Source organism: Crassostrea angulata, chromosome 3 (assembly GCF_025612915.1).
Source record: "Crassostrea angulata isolate pt1a10 chromosome 3, ASM2561291v2, whole genome shotgun sequence".
Classification (NCBI taxonomy): Eukaryota; Metazoa; Mollusca; class Bivalvia; order Ostreida; family Ostreidae; genus Magallana; species Magallana angulata.
In genome coordinates this window covers 51,416,886-51,433,693 of record NC_069113.1, presented here as the reverse complement: position 1 = coordinate 51,433,693, position 16,808 = coordinate 51,416,886, and the positions used below count along the sequence as shown (strand labels likewise).

General features: G+C 31.6%; 2 protein-coding genes and 1 pseudogene across 2 annotated transcripts in view; 1 reads left to right on the top strand and 2 right to left on the bottom strand.

The window, feature by feature from the left end:
* Window positions 1-16,808, top strand: part of LOC128176570 (ubiquitin-40S ribosomal protein S27a) — a 90,564-nt gene that overhangs the window by 4,659 nt on the left and 69,097 nt on the right. The window lies entirely within an intron of this gene.
* Window positions 4,117-5,439, bottom strand: LOC128176567 (glutathione-specific gamma-glutamylcyclotransferase 1-like; annotated as a pseudogene).
* On the bottom strand, window positions 11,029-12,626 carry LOC128176568 (glutathione-specific gamma-glutamylcyclotransferase 1-like). The gene is made up of 3 exons (XM_052842984.1): window positions 12,426-12,626; window positions 12,222-12,260; window positions 11,029-12,042 (listed from the first exon to the last, which is right to left on the bottom strand). The coding sequence occupies exons 1-3, from the start codon at window positions 12,624-12,626 to the stop codon at window positions 11,599-11,601; spliced, it is 684 nt and encodes a 227-aa protein (XP_052698944.1). The 3' UTR covers window positions 11,029-11,598.

Sequence of the window (16,808 nt, the reverse complement as noted above, 5' to 3'; positions counted from 1 at the left end):
TCATCGGCTATGATGGAATAAAAACCCCTCCCTTGTAGACCCTTCAAAATTTTACCTGTGATGTGATTTCCTATGAGTTAGATAACCTCATTTTGAATGGTTTTGCTGGTGTATAAGGCATTCTTTTTTGCTGTTTGTAGATGAGACATGAGCTGCTCATCATGCTTTGCCAACAGCTGTAATATTGCCAGGAAATTACCTTTATTTGAAGAATCACTTGTACTATCATCTCTGTGTCCTCGCAGAGGAATATTTTGTTTCCCACACAGAATGACCGCATCTACTATTTTCTCAAGCAACCTAATGTTGTGCTGATACTGTGTCTGATTTAGTTTATACGGAAGAGACGAAGATGGCACTTCGGATGTCATCTTGGTTGTGTGATAAACAGATTTGGCATTCTTGTGGTGTTCTGAATTTTGATGCTTTAAAAGGGCAGATGTTTTTCCAAGGGCTTTTTTATACGCAGTAAAAGGTTGCGTAACAAACGCATTTTGATGTTGGACATCTGATTGAGGGAACATGACACAAAACTTGCATAGACCGCCATTTAACAGTTTGCTAAAGGTCAACCATGGAAACTGATTCATCCAAGAAGATTGAAATGATAAAGTCTTCTTTAGTTCACCTGTATTCGTTGTTTGAGCACGACCTGTTTTTAACTTGGCGATATCGTCTGGCAAGGGCTGATTCTGAATATAACTTATCTTTTCAGCTGAGGACATTGTGTTCAACTTTATTGCACCTGTGACAATTTTACCAAGATCAGAAAAACCTGAATCGTCAATAGATGTTTTATCTTTATCAATTTCATCTTCTGTTGTCTGAATAAATTCATTGTCATCAGATTTTTTATTTGCTTTATCATTTTGTGAGCCCAAGGTGATCTCCGGGGTATCATCTAAGTCAATACAAAGTTTTGACTTTTTAGGAGCAGGCTCCTTCATTTCATTGGTTTGGACATCTGTAGGTAAAACTGAGAAACAAACAACAAAATGATTTGGTGACCAATTGATTGGATTGCTATTTTCAGTGTGTGACCACATGATGTAGATGGGGGAACCTTGACGTACCTTTTCATCTGATAATGGCCTTATTTCTTGATGAAAATAATGTCTGTTTACAGCAACATTTTGTATTGTTGGGTAGATGCTATATATTGGATGATTCAGAGCAGTTGCCACTGCGAAGAAATGAATTAAAGAACAATATTCCCCTGATTTGATTGAACTTAGAGTTTCATTCTGAATAGACTTGAGAAAATTCCCCGGAACAAGTGATCTGTCCGATACTGACGTCTCCACAACATATTGCACACTTGGAGGATTAGAACACATCTTGTCGTAAGTTGCCTGTGACGCATATTTTCTCGTATTTTTTACCAGTTCTAATACAGTCATGACTCGAAGTTCAGTATGTCTCCCTTCATGACCAAAAATGGCTTTAGAGAGGGCCCTATAGAAGCAATTGCCATCCCCATACACTTTCAAAGGACAAATATTTTCTGGGCCATCTGCTGGATAAATCGCTTCGGCAATGTTGTCCACATTACCGTCTCTGGGCAATACATCGGACCTCATTTTACTCAGATCATAGGTGTAGTCTTTCTTCAAACTTGTGTATCTCAAAGATACATCGAACTGCAAGGCTTGCCAGCCTTTTGCTGCTGCTTTCAGCAAGGTGGCTTGCAAAAGATCAAAATCCCTTTCACCCATGATATATTTTCATCTATAACTAAACTACAAGCAAGCGTTAAACATGGAAGGAAATGATAATCAAGATTATTTTGAGAGAACTATTATTCAAATAATTGGAATCAGTTACCGAATAACAGAATTCTAGAGACAGCCTGTCACACTGAGTCTGAAGCAGAGCTATAATACAGCCGATGACTTAGTTAATGACGATGCATTAGCATTATGACAAGATTGTGACGTCAATGACTCGTAATAGGACATTAAACAAATCGTACCTTTTTAAATTCGTTTCGAAACCCGAATAACATTTGTGATTTTGATTCTAATCACGCAATAATAAGATTTGATTACAATACAAAAAAAAGTTAATTCAGAAATATCTATAACATAACAGTCGAGTCATTTTTCTTATAAATTGTTTTATTGTATTTTTTTCTTTGAAAATTCCAGGGGGGGTCCGGACCCCCCCGACCCCCCCTCTAGATCCGCGCATGATTATCGATTTTTGGGGTAAATTTTGAGTCATTCTTATATTTTCAAAACATAAAGCATCTTTTTTTAACAAAGGTAATGTGGTTGTAATTTATTGCCCTTTATGTTTGAAATGTAGTTTTATTCATTTTTCCATCCCAACTGCCGAACTGCATGTGTATTTAACAGATCTGCATTGCATAAGTGCAATTTTGTGTAATTTATCAAGGAATACAATTTACCATTAATATGTAATATACACAAATTAACTTGATATTGACACCATTGTAGATATATCTAATCTAGCTGATATTTTACAAATTACATATTGGTTTTTATCAGAGCTTAGAATTTATAATGTACATAGGATAGATATATATCTTTAACCTTATAAGTACAGTATACCTTTACTGCACTTCAGATTCTAAACAACAAATCAACAATTTCTATATATTATGGAATATTAAATGAAGTGCCAAAAATATTTTACTCAACGTTGAGGTGCCACATAGATGGGGAATGTAAGTAAAAGCCAGACCAAGGTACAGGAAAAGAAGGGACGAGCTATTGCTTCTGAAAGTGGATAAACTATTTACATGCAAATCATTATTTTGTTTCTATCATGCAAGGGAGAAAACATCGTGAATACCCAAATGAGATCTGTCGCGTAAACAAGTGTGTTTCAGTTTCAATTGTGCAAGACTGTACATGTCTGTAAAGCAACCAAACACCAGACAAGTAAACAACATTCAATAACCATTACGGTATATTGAACACATTTGTGCTTTTTATAGTTGACATAAACATAAATCTATATACAATGACCATACAGCAGTCTATGAGTAATGTACTAGTATGATTAAATTGTTACGAGAATAAAAAAAATTGGTGACTTTATTACATAGTACCCGGTAGTTGATCTGCATACTAAAAGTTGTTTTCTTTAATTTGGAACTATGCCATTGCATGTCATAAAACGACGCATGAACCTTGTGGTAAGGGCGTCAATGGGTTTAGTTTTGGTCATTATATTTCCTGGAATTTGCACTATAATATAAACTTTTTACCTTATTGTCAAGGTCTGGTTTTTTCCAATTTCGTCATTGGAGATTTAAACAATTTATGTAAGGACTTTTACTTTTGAATTGCATATGCAAGTATTACTAAAAAAAAATCTTCAGATACAAAATTATAACGACATATTGACCATCAAACATTATTTCATTAATGAAACAATGAAAACATTATAACTTTTAAGGGCATCGTAACCGATACTTTAGTGTTCAACGAAATGAATATATTGATGGAAACATTCATTGATAAATCAACACCGTAAAATTTCATATTTAATTATCATTTAATACCTGTGTTACACTCCTTGCACAGAATCTGAAAATAAACAACACATAACCGTAATTTGTATTTTTAGCATGTATTTTTTACATGTGAAAACAGATACCAACATAAAGTGTAGAGGGCGTCATGAAAATTATTGCACACAATAGCAACCCATATTGCTCTGAATGTAGGTAGGGGAAAGCCTTTGCGCATCTGCGACGTAAATAACATTGATTTGGTTCCACGTGTGCAAAGGTGCGTCCAAAATTCAATAACGTTCTTAAACCATTGTTTTTGGCAAGATAAGCGACATGTGGCTAAGATATTTGTTGGTATGAATATTGAAAGGATTTTACAAAATTCGCATTCTATAATTGCATTTCTATGACCGGTACGTATTTTATTGCTGTTAGTTTAAAAAAGCCAAGCTTTCGTTAAACATTAGCAAATGCATTTTTAAAAAATATTTAATTTGGAAATTTGCTATTACACACCATCACAAAAATCTTTTTTAAAGCTCTAAGGGTTTCCTTTTAGTCTTTTTTTTTAAATTTTACAGCTGGGTTTAAGCGTACGTTCTGTACGTATATAGTAAGAATCAACGAGAATCATAGCTCTAAAATATTTAATAAGTGATAATTATTGATAAACATAATTTAAATATGATATACTGACCATCGTACATTCATGTTACAGATAAAACAATGTAAACATATTAATAATATTCATAAATATCACAATCGTAGCATCATATGTTGTGACATTTAGAAAATCAAATATCATGATGGTTTATATCATTCAGTTGTTCGTAGTTGATTTGAACTGTCCGCGAACGATTACTCAATTTTTCGGTGACTTTTTTCTCGAGCAAAAATAAATGGTCGTCGTCCTCGTTTGGAAAAGGTCTTCTAACATTATTTGCCAGTTTGATGACGTATTCTGCATTGGTTCCAGCGCGGCCTTGGGCACCGACAACCTGTGTAGCTATATGTTCTACGTCATCATGAGGATGATCACAAATCTGTCCCACATAGAGGTCATTGTCAGGGGTAGCTGTAAATACACTGACATCGGACTCGACACCACATTCATCGTAGAACGTGGTCTGAATTGAGATGTAACCACCCAGCACTGTTTCCCGTGTATCCAATTTCTGTTTGGCATCCTCAATGTCTGATGCACCCTTAATGGTAAACATCACACCGCTGAGTGTTTTCTAAAAAATGTTAAAACAAAAAAGTATAACTTATCTGTTATCTACAATCGACTGACTTAGAAATCAGTTGAAACAAAGATTAAACTTATGGGTAATAAATAGATAAAATATGAAAAACACTAGTTTATAAAAGTAATAAAATGTCTCTTTGAAATTGTTTACTCACGTCTTCTTCAGCTTCGTGAAGAATGGCTACTCGTCCGGGCTACATGCGTAAAATGAAATAAATCGTCAATGTTAAAATGTTAATTTCAGAAGGAAAGTTCAATTCATTTGATAACTGGTATGGTTTAGTAGAATTACAAACAAATATAAAAATAAAACCATCTGACAAACTTGTAAACTTTATGAAGCCTTTAGAGTGAGTACCTTTTCTTCCGTCCCACGATGAGTCTTGTTGTTCTGCCAGAATTTTCTCTGGAACCCTTTGATATGACCATGATCACGACTAGAATAATTAGTTCACTTTCCACAAAAGAGACCCGTAACCAAACACTTTGAAGACCAGAGTTTGGTTTTCTTGGTCTTCTTCATTGATACCACTCAACAAGTCTGCTTTCTTCGACATTTTGTTCCTAAGGGAACATTTATTTAAAAGTTCAGTTTCGGTTTTAATATGATTAACGATCTAAGAAACCTAGAAAATGCATCACGACACGTAAGCTAATTAAAGATCCAGTCTCAACAAATTCCCAAGGTCGTGTTTACTGCGTTTATTTCATAATAGTACACCGGGTATTAGTACATGTATGCTATTGCAGCCCCCGGTTTCTACCAAGTAAAAACACGTAGAAAATATGTAAATATATATACACAATGACAGGAATTTTTAACATATCGTCATGCCATATAAGGTTCTAAACTCATACTGAATAAGACCAACCGTTAAAAAATAACAAGTTTTGTAAAACTGTTAATTAACCATATTCAAAATTTATTTGAGTTGTCTCAACTCAGTTATGATTAATTAGATGAGTGACGTTTCTTTATTCTTTCAATGTTTAGCTTTTTTTCAATTTTATTGTTCAATTGATTTTCATTTTGATTTGTTTCTATTGGTAGAAGGAATCCAACCTAAAAAAATAAATAAAAAGCTCGTTCTTTATCAAATATTCTTTGTAATTGTATCGAGGAAACCGCACGAGTGCTGGTTCAAGCAAAACATTAACAAACAAAACTATATATGAAAGAGTAGCCATAATACTCAAATATGTTTTTGATACTAAATGACATTAGGAAATTCGCTTGTATTAGCTCCCTTTTGTAAACGATTCTCGAAAGTTAAATAAAATACATTTTCTCCAGCCAAGGGTCCGATTCGTTCATTTTCATCTACCAAAAGAAGAAAATAAACAAATCGGACCCTTAGCTGGCGAAGATGGAGTTAACGATAAATGAGAATTTCACCTTACAACACATAAGATACCAAAAGGCGATTTTCGTGTTTTGGGTTTTTAGTATTTTTTCTTTGTTGTTTGTTTGTTTATCATTGGATTATTTTTACATCAAATTTCATCATTGTTCCGTGTAGTTTTTAAATACAATTTCTTTTAACTTATTGCCAGAAATCCGGGATTTTGTTTTCTTCAAAAACATTTGGGGGAACTCTTGTTTATCTCGACAAAGAACTCATGAAAAACTTATGCATGCTTCTGTACTTAATATGATTTTTTTTGGTAAATATTATTGCATACCATCTTTTGATAGATAGATAGATAGATAGATAGATAGATAGATAGATAGATAGATAGATAGATAGATAGATAGATAGATAGATAGATAGATAGATAGATAGATAGATATTGGATTGTCCACAGAAATTACAAAGTATCTTTCACGATGTGTAAGCAAATTAGCAAGTGTGAAGATTGTTCAAGTTGAGTTAACGTGTAAATCATTGGTGGGAAGGGGGGGAGGGCAAAATAATTGAGGTAGTGTTCTGGTTTAATGATTTTGTCAAGAAAATGGAGACAGTATTTCATGAAATTGAAATCAAAGTAATGTAGAATAAAGGATTTTCAGTTTATTCAAATTATTACTTTTTCCAGTAAAAAAAGAATCGTCACAGTTGACAATGTCTAATTTTAAACAAAGCTTTTGTGAAAAGCATGACACCATAATTCATTTAATAAAACTAGATCTTGTAAGCATGAACAATTGCCAAGTTAGTTATGTCAAAATAAGGGAGTCACTTTAAAAACTAGTAAAATGTTGAATTTGCGTCATTGGAATTATTTTTGTCCTATCGGTGATATTGCTATCAATATTTTGTCGCGCTTGAAAGACAAAAGGCTATTAAAATATATTTTGCGTTGATGCCAACTATCGGTTCTTTAAGTTTTTCGTAGTAATTTCACTTCCTCTACCAAAATAAACAACTTCTAGAATTTCGATCTAAATTAAGAAAAATGTGCAGGTTGTAAAAATATACTCTGTAAAATAAGTTGATCAGAAATTATCAGTTTTTAATAGTATAAATTTGTAAAGTGCACGATAAGAAATTTAACAAGCTTCCAAAATCGCATTTAAGTGATGCATTTTTCAATTATAACTTTATTGTCCAGTTCTCAAATACTAAGTTTTACTGAATGTCACGATTTATTAAAAAAAAAATGTGAACCTAAAGAAACAACTAACAATTAAAATGATGTAACATATGAGAGATCAGTTAACAATATAATGATAAGTTTAGTATAAATATTCTAATTTAAAAGTTCCACATTTTTTTATGTAGTCTAATGTAAAACCAGAGGCAATAAAAATGAACAGGCATGGAATTTTTTCATTAGAATTTGAATTCGAATTATTATGATATTTTTCTTTAGTAACTAAAATCAGTTTATTTAGAAATAAAAAAGATACTTTTGATAAATATGGAAATTTCTACAACATAACATTGATTTATTTCTCTGTGATCCTGTTAAAAAAAACTAGTTACATTACATTTAAATTTGTTAATTCTTAATCATTGTTTTAATAGCTATATAGAAAATGCCAAAAAAAAATTATGCAAAACAAAATAGAATAGTCATTGCCTTATATATGCAACGTTCCATTTTCATGTGAATATCCTTGGCTGACTCATGGGCCAGGACCACAAATAAAAACGTCATCACGCGATTTGAGTATTTTTAATAAGATTAATTTAAACGTTTTAACTTACATAACCAATTTGATATGTACTAATGGAAAATAATCGTAAAATCTTATCCGTCAATCAAAAAAGACTTTCTGGCACTCAATTTAAAGTCGCGGAAGACATCTAAATAGCATGTTAATATGCATTTGGCTGTTCAATGTATGTTTCATATCCATGACTGAGAGCGCATATAATTTTATAGCGACGATACATAATATTTCATACAATTAGACGTTAGTATGAAAATATAAATTAAATAACGCGCGGTATTCAATTTGTCTGCACCGCTTGGACCGACGACATCCAAAGATAATGTCGGAATAAATTTACATACTAAATGAGGCACAGACGTAATCGACAAACTGACCAATCTAGTCTAAACCACGTGTTTATTGTAAAAACCTAAACATGTAGTAAATCAAATGTGTTGCTCTTTATTAACTGATTGGACAGTTCTTTGCGGTACGCATCGCTCTGCGCTAAGACAACAATATCCATATAAGGTAGTTTCCCCGACCTGTTAAGGAAGGAGTCTCCTCGTTATCAAACATACTTCATATAATGAGAAATTCATAAAATTTTGACACAGTCAAACGGATCATATAACCAAATGATTCTATCAGTTTAATCAAATTTGACCATCTTGTTTTCGCATAAAGTTCAGGTCAAGGTTAATACCTTTTTCTTCAATTTAGAGGATGATAAAAATAGGAGTAGTTATTTGCAGTTATGTAGACATGTGTTTAAGATATTAAGTTTCTATTCTTTAATTAAATGATAGAACATCAGAATGTCCATCATCTTATACTACTTATCTAAATTGGAATAAATATTGAAACTAAAATTGATATTGCTTAGTCCGCATTTCCTCTAATTATCTTAAATTTTGAAAATATTTTGATAATTTTTTTACACTTCCAATTTTAAAATATTTTTGATTTTTACATATTATGAAGACTTTATATAAAAATATAAATTGGCAGAAAAGCTAATATATTGACCATTTAGTATGAGAGAAAATCTTATTTCAGTGATTTTTTCATAATAATCGATGTATAGAATCAGCGCTTTAAAAAGCTAATAAAAATAAATTTGATAGGCAGATCATATTTTTAAACATATTCTGAAACCAAAGTATCTTATCATTAGTTCACATTACATTTAATTAGTTAAAAAAAATCCAACACTAATGTTATTGCTTTTAAAATGCCAAATAAACTCATGAATCTACGGCAATTCTGAATTGCTAAAAAATGTGATATTTTCCTGCGCCAGTTACAAAATTTCTGGTCCCTGTTTTAGGGGTTCAGGCCCTTGGGTGAGAACAATATAGCCACAAAGTAAAAAAGAATGAAAACTTAAAATGTTTTCTATTGAACTTTCACAGTGATTGGATATTAACTAATAAATGCATTGCTATTACGTTCTATAATGTCCTCCACTTCTCCTCTTAAATAGAAGCCACGTAATAACGAGATCTTTTCTCGTAAATACGGGATAAAAATATTTTTAAATGTGGCCCTATTCGTCCTTCGTCTTCTAGGAAGTGTTTCAATCCAGATTATTTTTGTCTACACCGAATATATCGGTATTGTTTAGTTGTAAGCATGCTGTAAATCTCCCTTTTTACTGTTCAGATAGGTATGTTTCTGTTTCATAATAGTGTGTGGCTAGTGCATTTTGCACGTGCTGACATGCAGCGATAGTAAACAAACATTTTTCCTAAAAAACATATCTTTTTTAGCAAAGGTAATGTGATTGTAAATTAGTGCTCTTTATGTTTGTAATGTAGTTTCATTCATTTTTCCATCCCAATTTCCGGACTACATGTGTATTTAACTTGTGTAATAGAGATCTGCATTGCATAAGTGCATTTTTGTGTAATTTTATCAAGGAATACAATTTACCATTAATATGTAATATACACAAATTAACTTAATATTGACAGCATGGTATATATATCTAATCTAGCTGATATTTTACAAATTGCATATTGGTTTTTATCACAACTTAGACTTTGTAGAATATATATACTAGTATATATATATATATATATATATATATATATATATATATATATATATATATATATATATATATATATATATATATATATATATATATCTTTAACCTTATGAGTACGGTATACCTTTACTACACTTCAGATTCTAAACAACAAACAACAATTTCCATGAATAATGATATATTAAATGAAGTGCCAAAAACTATTTTACATTACGACGAGGTGCCACATAGATGGGGAATGTAATTAAAAGCCAGACCAAGGTACAGGAAAAGAAGGGACGAACTATTGCTTCTGAAAGTGGATTTAAATATTTAAATTATTATTTTGTTTTTATCATGCAAGGGGGAAACATTGTGAAAAATCAATGAGATCAGTCGCGTAAACAAGTTTGTTTCAGTTTCAATTGTGCAAAGCTGCGTTTAAAATAACCAAACACCAGACAAGTAAACAACATTCAATAACCATTAACGTCTACTGAATACATTTGTGCTATCTCTTTGACCATACAATAGACTATAAGTAATGTACTAGTATCCTTAGATTGTCACAAGAAGGAAGAAATTGGTAACTTAATTACATAGTACCCGGTATTTGATCAGCCTACAAAAAGTTGTTTTCTTTAATTTGGAACTATGCCATTACATGTCATCAAACGGCGTATTAACCTTGTGGTTAGGGCGTCAATGGGTTTAGTTTTGGTCATTATATTTTCCTGGAATTTGCAGTTAGATGTAAACTTTAATCCTTATTTTCAAGCCCTGGTGTTTTCCCATTTTGTCATCGGAGAATAAAGCGATCTATGTAAAGACTATTACATTTTAATTGTGCATGCAGGTATTCCTAAGAAAAGATTCTTCAGATACAAAATTATAACGACATATTGACAATCCAACATTTATTTCATTAATGAAACAAAGAAAAACATAACTTTTGAGGGCATTCTCCGAAATGAAAATATTTATTTAAAAATTCATTAATAAATCAACAGCGTATAATTTTTAATAGTTTTACTTATCATTAATACCTTTATTAAATTCCTTGCAAAGAATCTAAAAATACACAACACATAACCGTAATTTGTTTTTTAGAGGGCGTCATATAAAATATCGCACCCGATAGCAATTCATATTGTTCTGAAAACTTCGCGCATCTACGACGTAAATAAAACTTTGATTCCATTTTTGCAAAGATGCGTGGAAAATAACCAAATATCAATACCGTTCTTTAGCCATTTGTTATGGCAGGTTGAGCGCCACGTGGGTAAGATATCTATTGGTGTGAATATTGAAAGGATTTTACAAAATACGCATTTTATGATTGCATTTCTATTACCGGTATGTATTTTATTGTTAATAGGTTAAAAAAGCACATGCTTTCGTTAAACATTAGCAAATTTACCTTCGAAAAGGTTTAATTTGGAAATTGGCTATTACACACCATAACAAAAATCTTTTTTAAAACTTTAAGGCTTTCCTTTGAGTTATTTTTTTTATAATTTGCAGCTGGCTTTAAACTTACGTTTTGTACGTTTATAGTAAGAATCAACGAGAATCGTAACTTTAAAATATTTAACAAGATATATTAATTAACATAATTAAAATATGATTTACCAACCATCGTACATTCATGATATAAATGAAACAATGAAAAGATATTAGCAATATTCATAGATGCAACAATCATAGCACAACAAGTTGTTACATTCAGAAAATCAAATATCATGATGATTAATATCATTCATATGATCGTAGTTGATTTGAATTGTCCGCGAACGATTTCTCAATTTTTCGGTGACTTTTTTCTCGAGCAAAAATAAATGTTCGTCGTCCTCGTTTGGAAAATGTCTTCTAACATAATCTGCCAGTCTGATGACATATTCTGCATTGGTTCCAGCGCGGCCTTTTGCGTCGACAACCTGTGTAGCTATATGTTCTACGTCATCATGAGGATGATCACAAATCTGTCCCACATAGAGGTCGTTGTCAGGGGTAGCTGTAAATACAGTGACGTCGGACTTGACACCACATTCATCGTAGAACGTGGTCGGAATTGAGATGTAACCACCGAGCACTGTTTCCCGTGTATCCAATTTCTGTTTGGCATCCTCAATGTCTGATGCACCCTTAATGGTAAACATTGCGCCACAGAGCTTATCCTACAAAAATATTAAAACAGAAATATATAAGTTATCTGTAATTTACAACCGACTAACTTAGAAAGAAATCAGTTGAAATAAAATTTAAATTGATGAATAATAAAGGGATAAAATATGAAAAATACGACAGTAGTTTATAATAAACGTAATAAAATGTCTCTTTGAAATATTTTACTCACGTCTTCTTTAGCTTTGTGAAGAATGGCTACTCGTCCGGGCTACATGCGTAAAATAAAATAAATCGTCAATGTTAAAATGTTAATTTCAGAAGGAAAGTTCAATTCATTCGATAACTGGTATGGTTAGGTAAAAATTACCAACAGATATAAAAATAAAACCATCTGACAAACTTGGAAACTGTATGAAGCCATTAGAGTGAGTACCTTTTCTTCTGTCCCTCGATGAGTCTTGTTATTCTGCCAGAATTTTCTCTGGAACCCTTTGATATGACCATGATCACGAGAAGAGTAATTAAAGTTCACTTTCCACAGAAGAGACCCGTAACCAAACACTTTGAAGACCAGAGTTTGGTTTTCTTGGTCTTCTTCATCGATACCACTCAACAAGTCTGCTTTCTTCGACATTTTGTTCCTGAGGGAACATTTGTGTGTTTAAGTGGTATATATATACTGTTTGTTGGGGGAAAGGGATGTCGAAAACCTTTTGGTTTAAAAGTTCAGTTTCGGTTTTAATATGATTAACGTTCTAAGAAACCTAGAAAATGCATCACGACAAGTAAGCTAATTAAAGATCCAGTCTCAACAAATTCCCAAGGTCGTGTTTACTGCGTTTATTTCATAAAAGTATATTAGTACATGTATGATATTGCAGCCCCCGGTTTCTACCAAGTAAAAACACGTAGAAAAATACACAATGACAGGAATTTTCAACATATCGTCATGCCATATAAGGTTCTAAACTCATACTGAATAAGAGCAACCGTTAAAAAATAACAAGTTTTGCAGAACTTTTAATTAATCATATTAAAAATTTATTTGAGTTGTCTCAACTCAGTTATGATTAATTAAATGAGTGACGTTTCTTCATTCTTTCAATGTTTAGTTTTTTCTCAATTTTATAGCAAAGTTCAACTGATTTTCATTTTAATTTGTTCCTATTTATAGAAAGAATCCAACTTAAATAAATAAAACGCTCGTTCTTTATTAAAAATTCTTTGTAATTTTATCGAGGAAACCGCACGAGTACTAGTTCAAGCATCAGTTCATACAACACTACATGTATAACTGCAAACAAACAAAACTATATATGAAAGAATAGCCATAATACTCAAATATGTCTTTGATACTAAATGACATTAGGAAATTCGCTTGTATTAGCTACCTTTTGGAAACGATTCTCGAAAGTTAAATTAAATACATTTTCTCTATCCAAGGGTCCGATTCGTTCATTTTCATCTACCAAAAGAAGAAAATAAACAAATCGTAACCTTAGCTGGCGAAGATGGAGTTAATGATAAATGAGAATTTCACCTTACAACACATAAGATACCAAGTGGCGATTTTCGTGTTTTGGGTTGTTGTTTTTTTTCTTTTTTGTTTGTTTGTTTATCATTTGATTATTTTTACATCAAATTTCATCATTGTTCCGTGTAGTTTTTAAATACAATTTCTTATAACTTATTGCCAGAAATCCGGGTTTTTGTTTTCTTCAAAAAACATTAGGGGGAACTCTCGTTTCTCTCGACAAAGAACTCATGAAAAACTTATGCATGCTTCTGTACTTAATATGAGTTTTTTAATAAATATTATTGCATACCATCTTTTGATAGATAGATAGATAGATAGATAGATAGATAGATAGATAGATAGATAGATAGATATTGGATTGTCAACAGAAATTACAAAGTATATTTCACGATGTGTAAGCAAATTAGCAAGTGTGAAGAATGTTTAAGTTGAGTTAACGTGTAAATCATTGGTGGGGGGACGGGGGGGGGGGGGGGCAAAATAATTGAGGTAGTGTTCTGGTTTAATGATTTTGTCAAGAAAATGGAGACAGTATTTTATGAAATTGAAATCAAAGTAATGTAGAATAAAGAATTTTCAGTTTATGCAAACTATGACGTGTTCAGTAAAAAAAGAATCGTCACAGTTGACAATGTCTAATTTTAAACAAACATTTTGTGAGAAGAATGAAACCATAATTCATTTAATTAATGGAAATAGATCTTGTAAGCACGAACAATTGTCAAGCTTGGTTATATCAAAATAAATGAGTCACTTTAAAAATTAGTAAAATGTTGAAATTGTCTCATTGGAATTATTTTTGTCCTTTTTGGTAATATTGCTATTAATATTTCGTCGCGTTTAAAAATATATTCTGCGTTGATGCCAAATATCGGTTCTTTAAGTTTTTCGTACTAATTTCACTTCCTCTACCAAAATAAACACTTCTAGAATTTCGATCAAACGATCTTAATTAAGTTAAATCGTCTAGGTTGTAAAAATATACTCCGTAAAATAAGTTGATTAAAAATTTATCAGTTTTTAACAGTATAAGATGTTTTTATTTTTGTTTTGTAAAGTGCACGATAAGAAATTTAACAAGCTTACATAATCGCATTTACGTAATGCATTTTTCAATTATAACTTTATTGTCCAGTTCTCTAATACTAAGTTTTACTGAAAGTCACGATTCATTAAAAAAAAATGTGAACCTAAAGAGAAAACTAACAATTTTAAAGATGTAAAAATGAGAGATCAGTTACCGATATAATGATAAGTTTAGTATAAGTATTCTAATTTCAAAGTTCCATATATTTTTATGTAGTCTAATGTAAAACCAGTGGCAATAAAAATGGACTGACATGGAATTTTTTCATTAGAATTTGAATTCGAATATGATATTTTTCTTTAGTAACTAAAATCAGCTGTTCATTTTGAAATAAAAAAGATACTTTTGATAAATATGGAAATTTCTACAACACAACATTACTTTATTTCTCTGTGATCCTGTGAAAAACAAGTTACATTACATTTACATTTGTTAATTCTTAATCATAGCTATATAGAAATTGCCCAAAAAAATTATGCAAAACAAAATAGTAGAGTGATTGCCTTATATATGCGACGTTCAATTTTCATGTGAATATCCTTGGCTGACTCATGGGCCAGGAACACAAATAAAAACGTCATCACGCGATTTGAGTGTATTTTTTAATGTAAGATTAATTTAAACGTTTTAACTTACATGACCAATTTGATATGTAATAATGGAAAATAATCGTAAAATCTTATCTATTCGTCAATAAAAAAAGACTTTCTGGCACTAAATTTAAAGTCGTGGAAGACATCTACATGTAAATAACATGTTGATATGCATTTGGCTGTTCAATGTTATTGTATGTTTCATATCCATGACTGAGAGCGCATATAATTTTATAGCGACGATACATAATATTTCATACAACTAGACGTTAGTATGAAAATATAAAACTTAATAACGCGCGGTATTCAATTTGTCTGCACCGCTTGGACCGACGACATCCAAAAATAATTATTTAAATCTGTGACGTCGGAATAAATTTACATACTTAGGGTGCTTTCCATTTAACCGGCATCGCCGGATTTGCCGGTGTTGCCTTCGTCGCCGATTGCTGGAACGCGCGTCGTCGGCGAGCGATTGTGGCAACGCAATATACCGTTGCTGATTAGGAAACAATATGGCGTCGATGTTATCATATTCTACAAAACTAGTATTTCTAAAACTACAATTTGTCGTACTACATTGAAATACATTAAAACTGCAAATAGCCAACATTTTTGGATCAAATTTTAAGATAGGTATCAGTTTTAAGCTGCAATCGTCATCGTTGGAGCATTGTGACGTTGCCAACCGTTCCATTAACGTCGCCGTTTCCCGATAACGTCGCCGGCGAGGCAACGTAAATGGAAAGCGCCCTTAATGAGGCACAGACGTAATCGACAAACTGACCAATCTAGTCTAAACCACGTGTTTATTGTAAAAACCTAAACATGTAGTAAATCACATGTGTTGCTCTTTATTAACTGATTGGACAGTTGTTTGCGGTAAGCATCGCTCTGTGCAATGACAACAATATCCATACAAGGAAGTTTCCCCGACCTGTTAAGCAAGGAGTCTTCTCGTTATCAGACATACTTCTTATACTGAGAAATTCATAAAATTTTGACACAGTCAAACGGATCATATAACCAAATGATTCTATCAGTTTAATCAAATTTGACCATCTTGTTTTCGCATAAAGGTCAGGTCAAGGTTACTACCTTTTCCTTCAATTTAGATCGAGGATGATATTAAATAAATGTAGTTATTTGCAGTTATGTAGACATGTGTTTAAGATATTAAGTTTCTATTCTTTCATTAAATGATAGAATATCAGAATATCTATCATCTTATACTACTTTTCTAAATTGGAATAAATATTTAAACTAAAATTAATAGTGCTTAGCCCGCATTTCCTCTAATTATCTTTAATTTTGAAAATATTTTGCTAATTTTTTTACGCTTCCAATTTTAAATATTTCTGATTTTTACATATTATGAAGACTTTATATAAAAATATAAATTGGCAGAAAAGCTAATATATTGACCAATTAGTATGAGAGAAAATCTTATTTCAGTGATTTTTTCATAATAATCAATGTATAGAATGAGCGCTTTAAAAAGCTAATAAAAATTAATTTGATAGGCAGATCATATTTTTAAACATATTCTGAAACCAAAGTATCTTATCATTAGTTCACATTACATTTAATTAGTTAAAA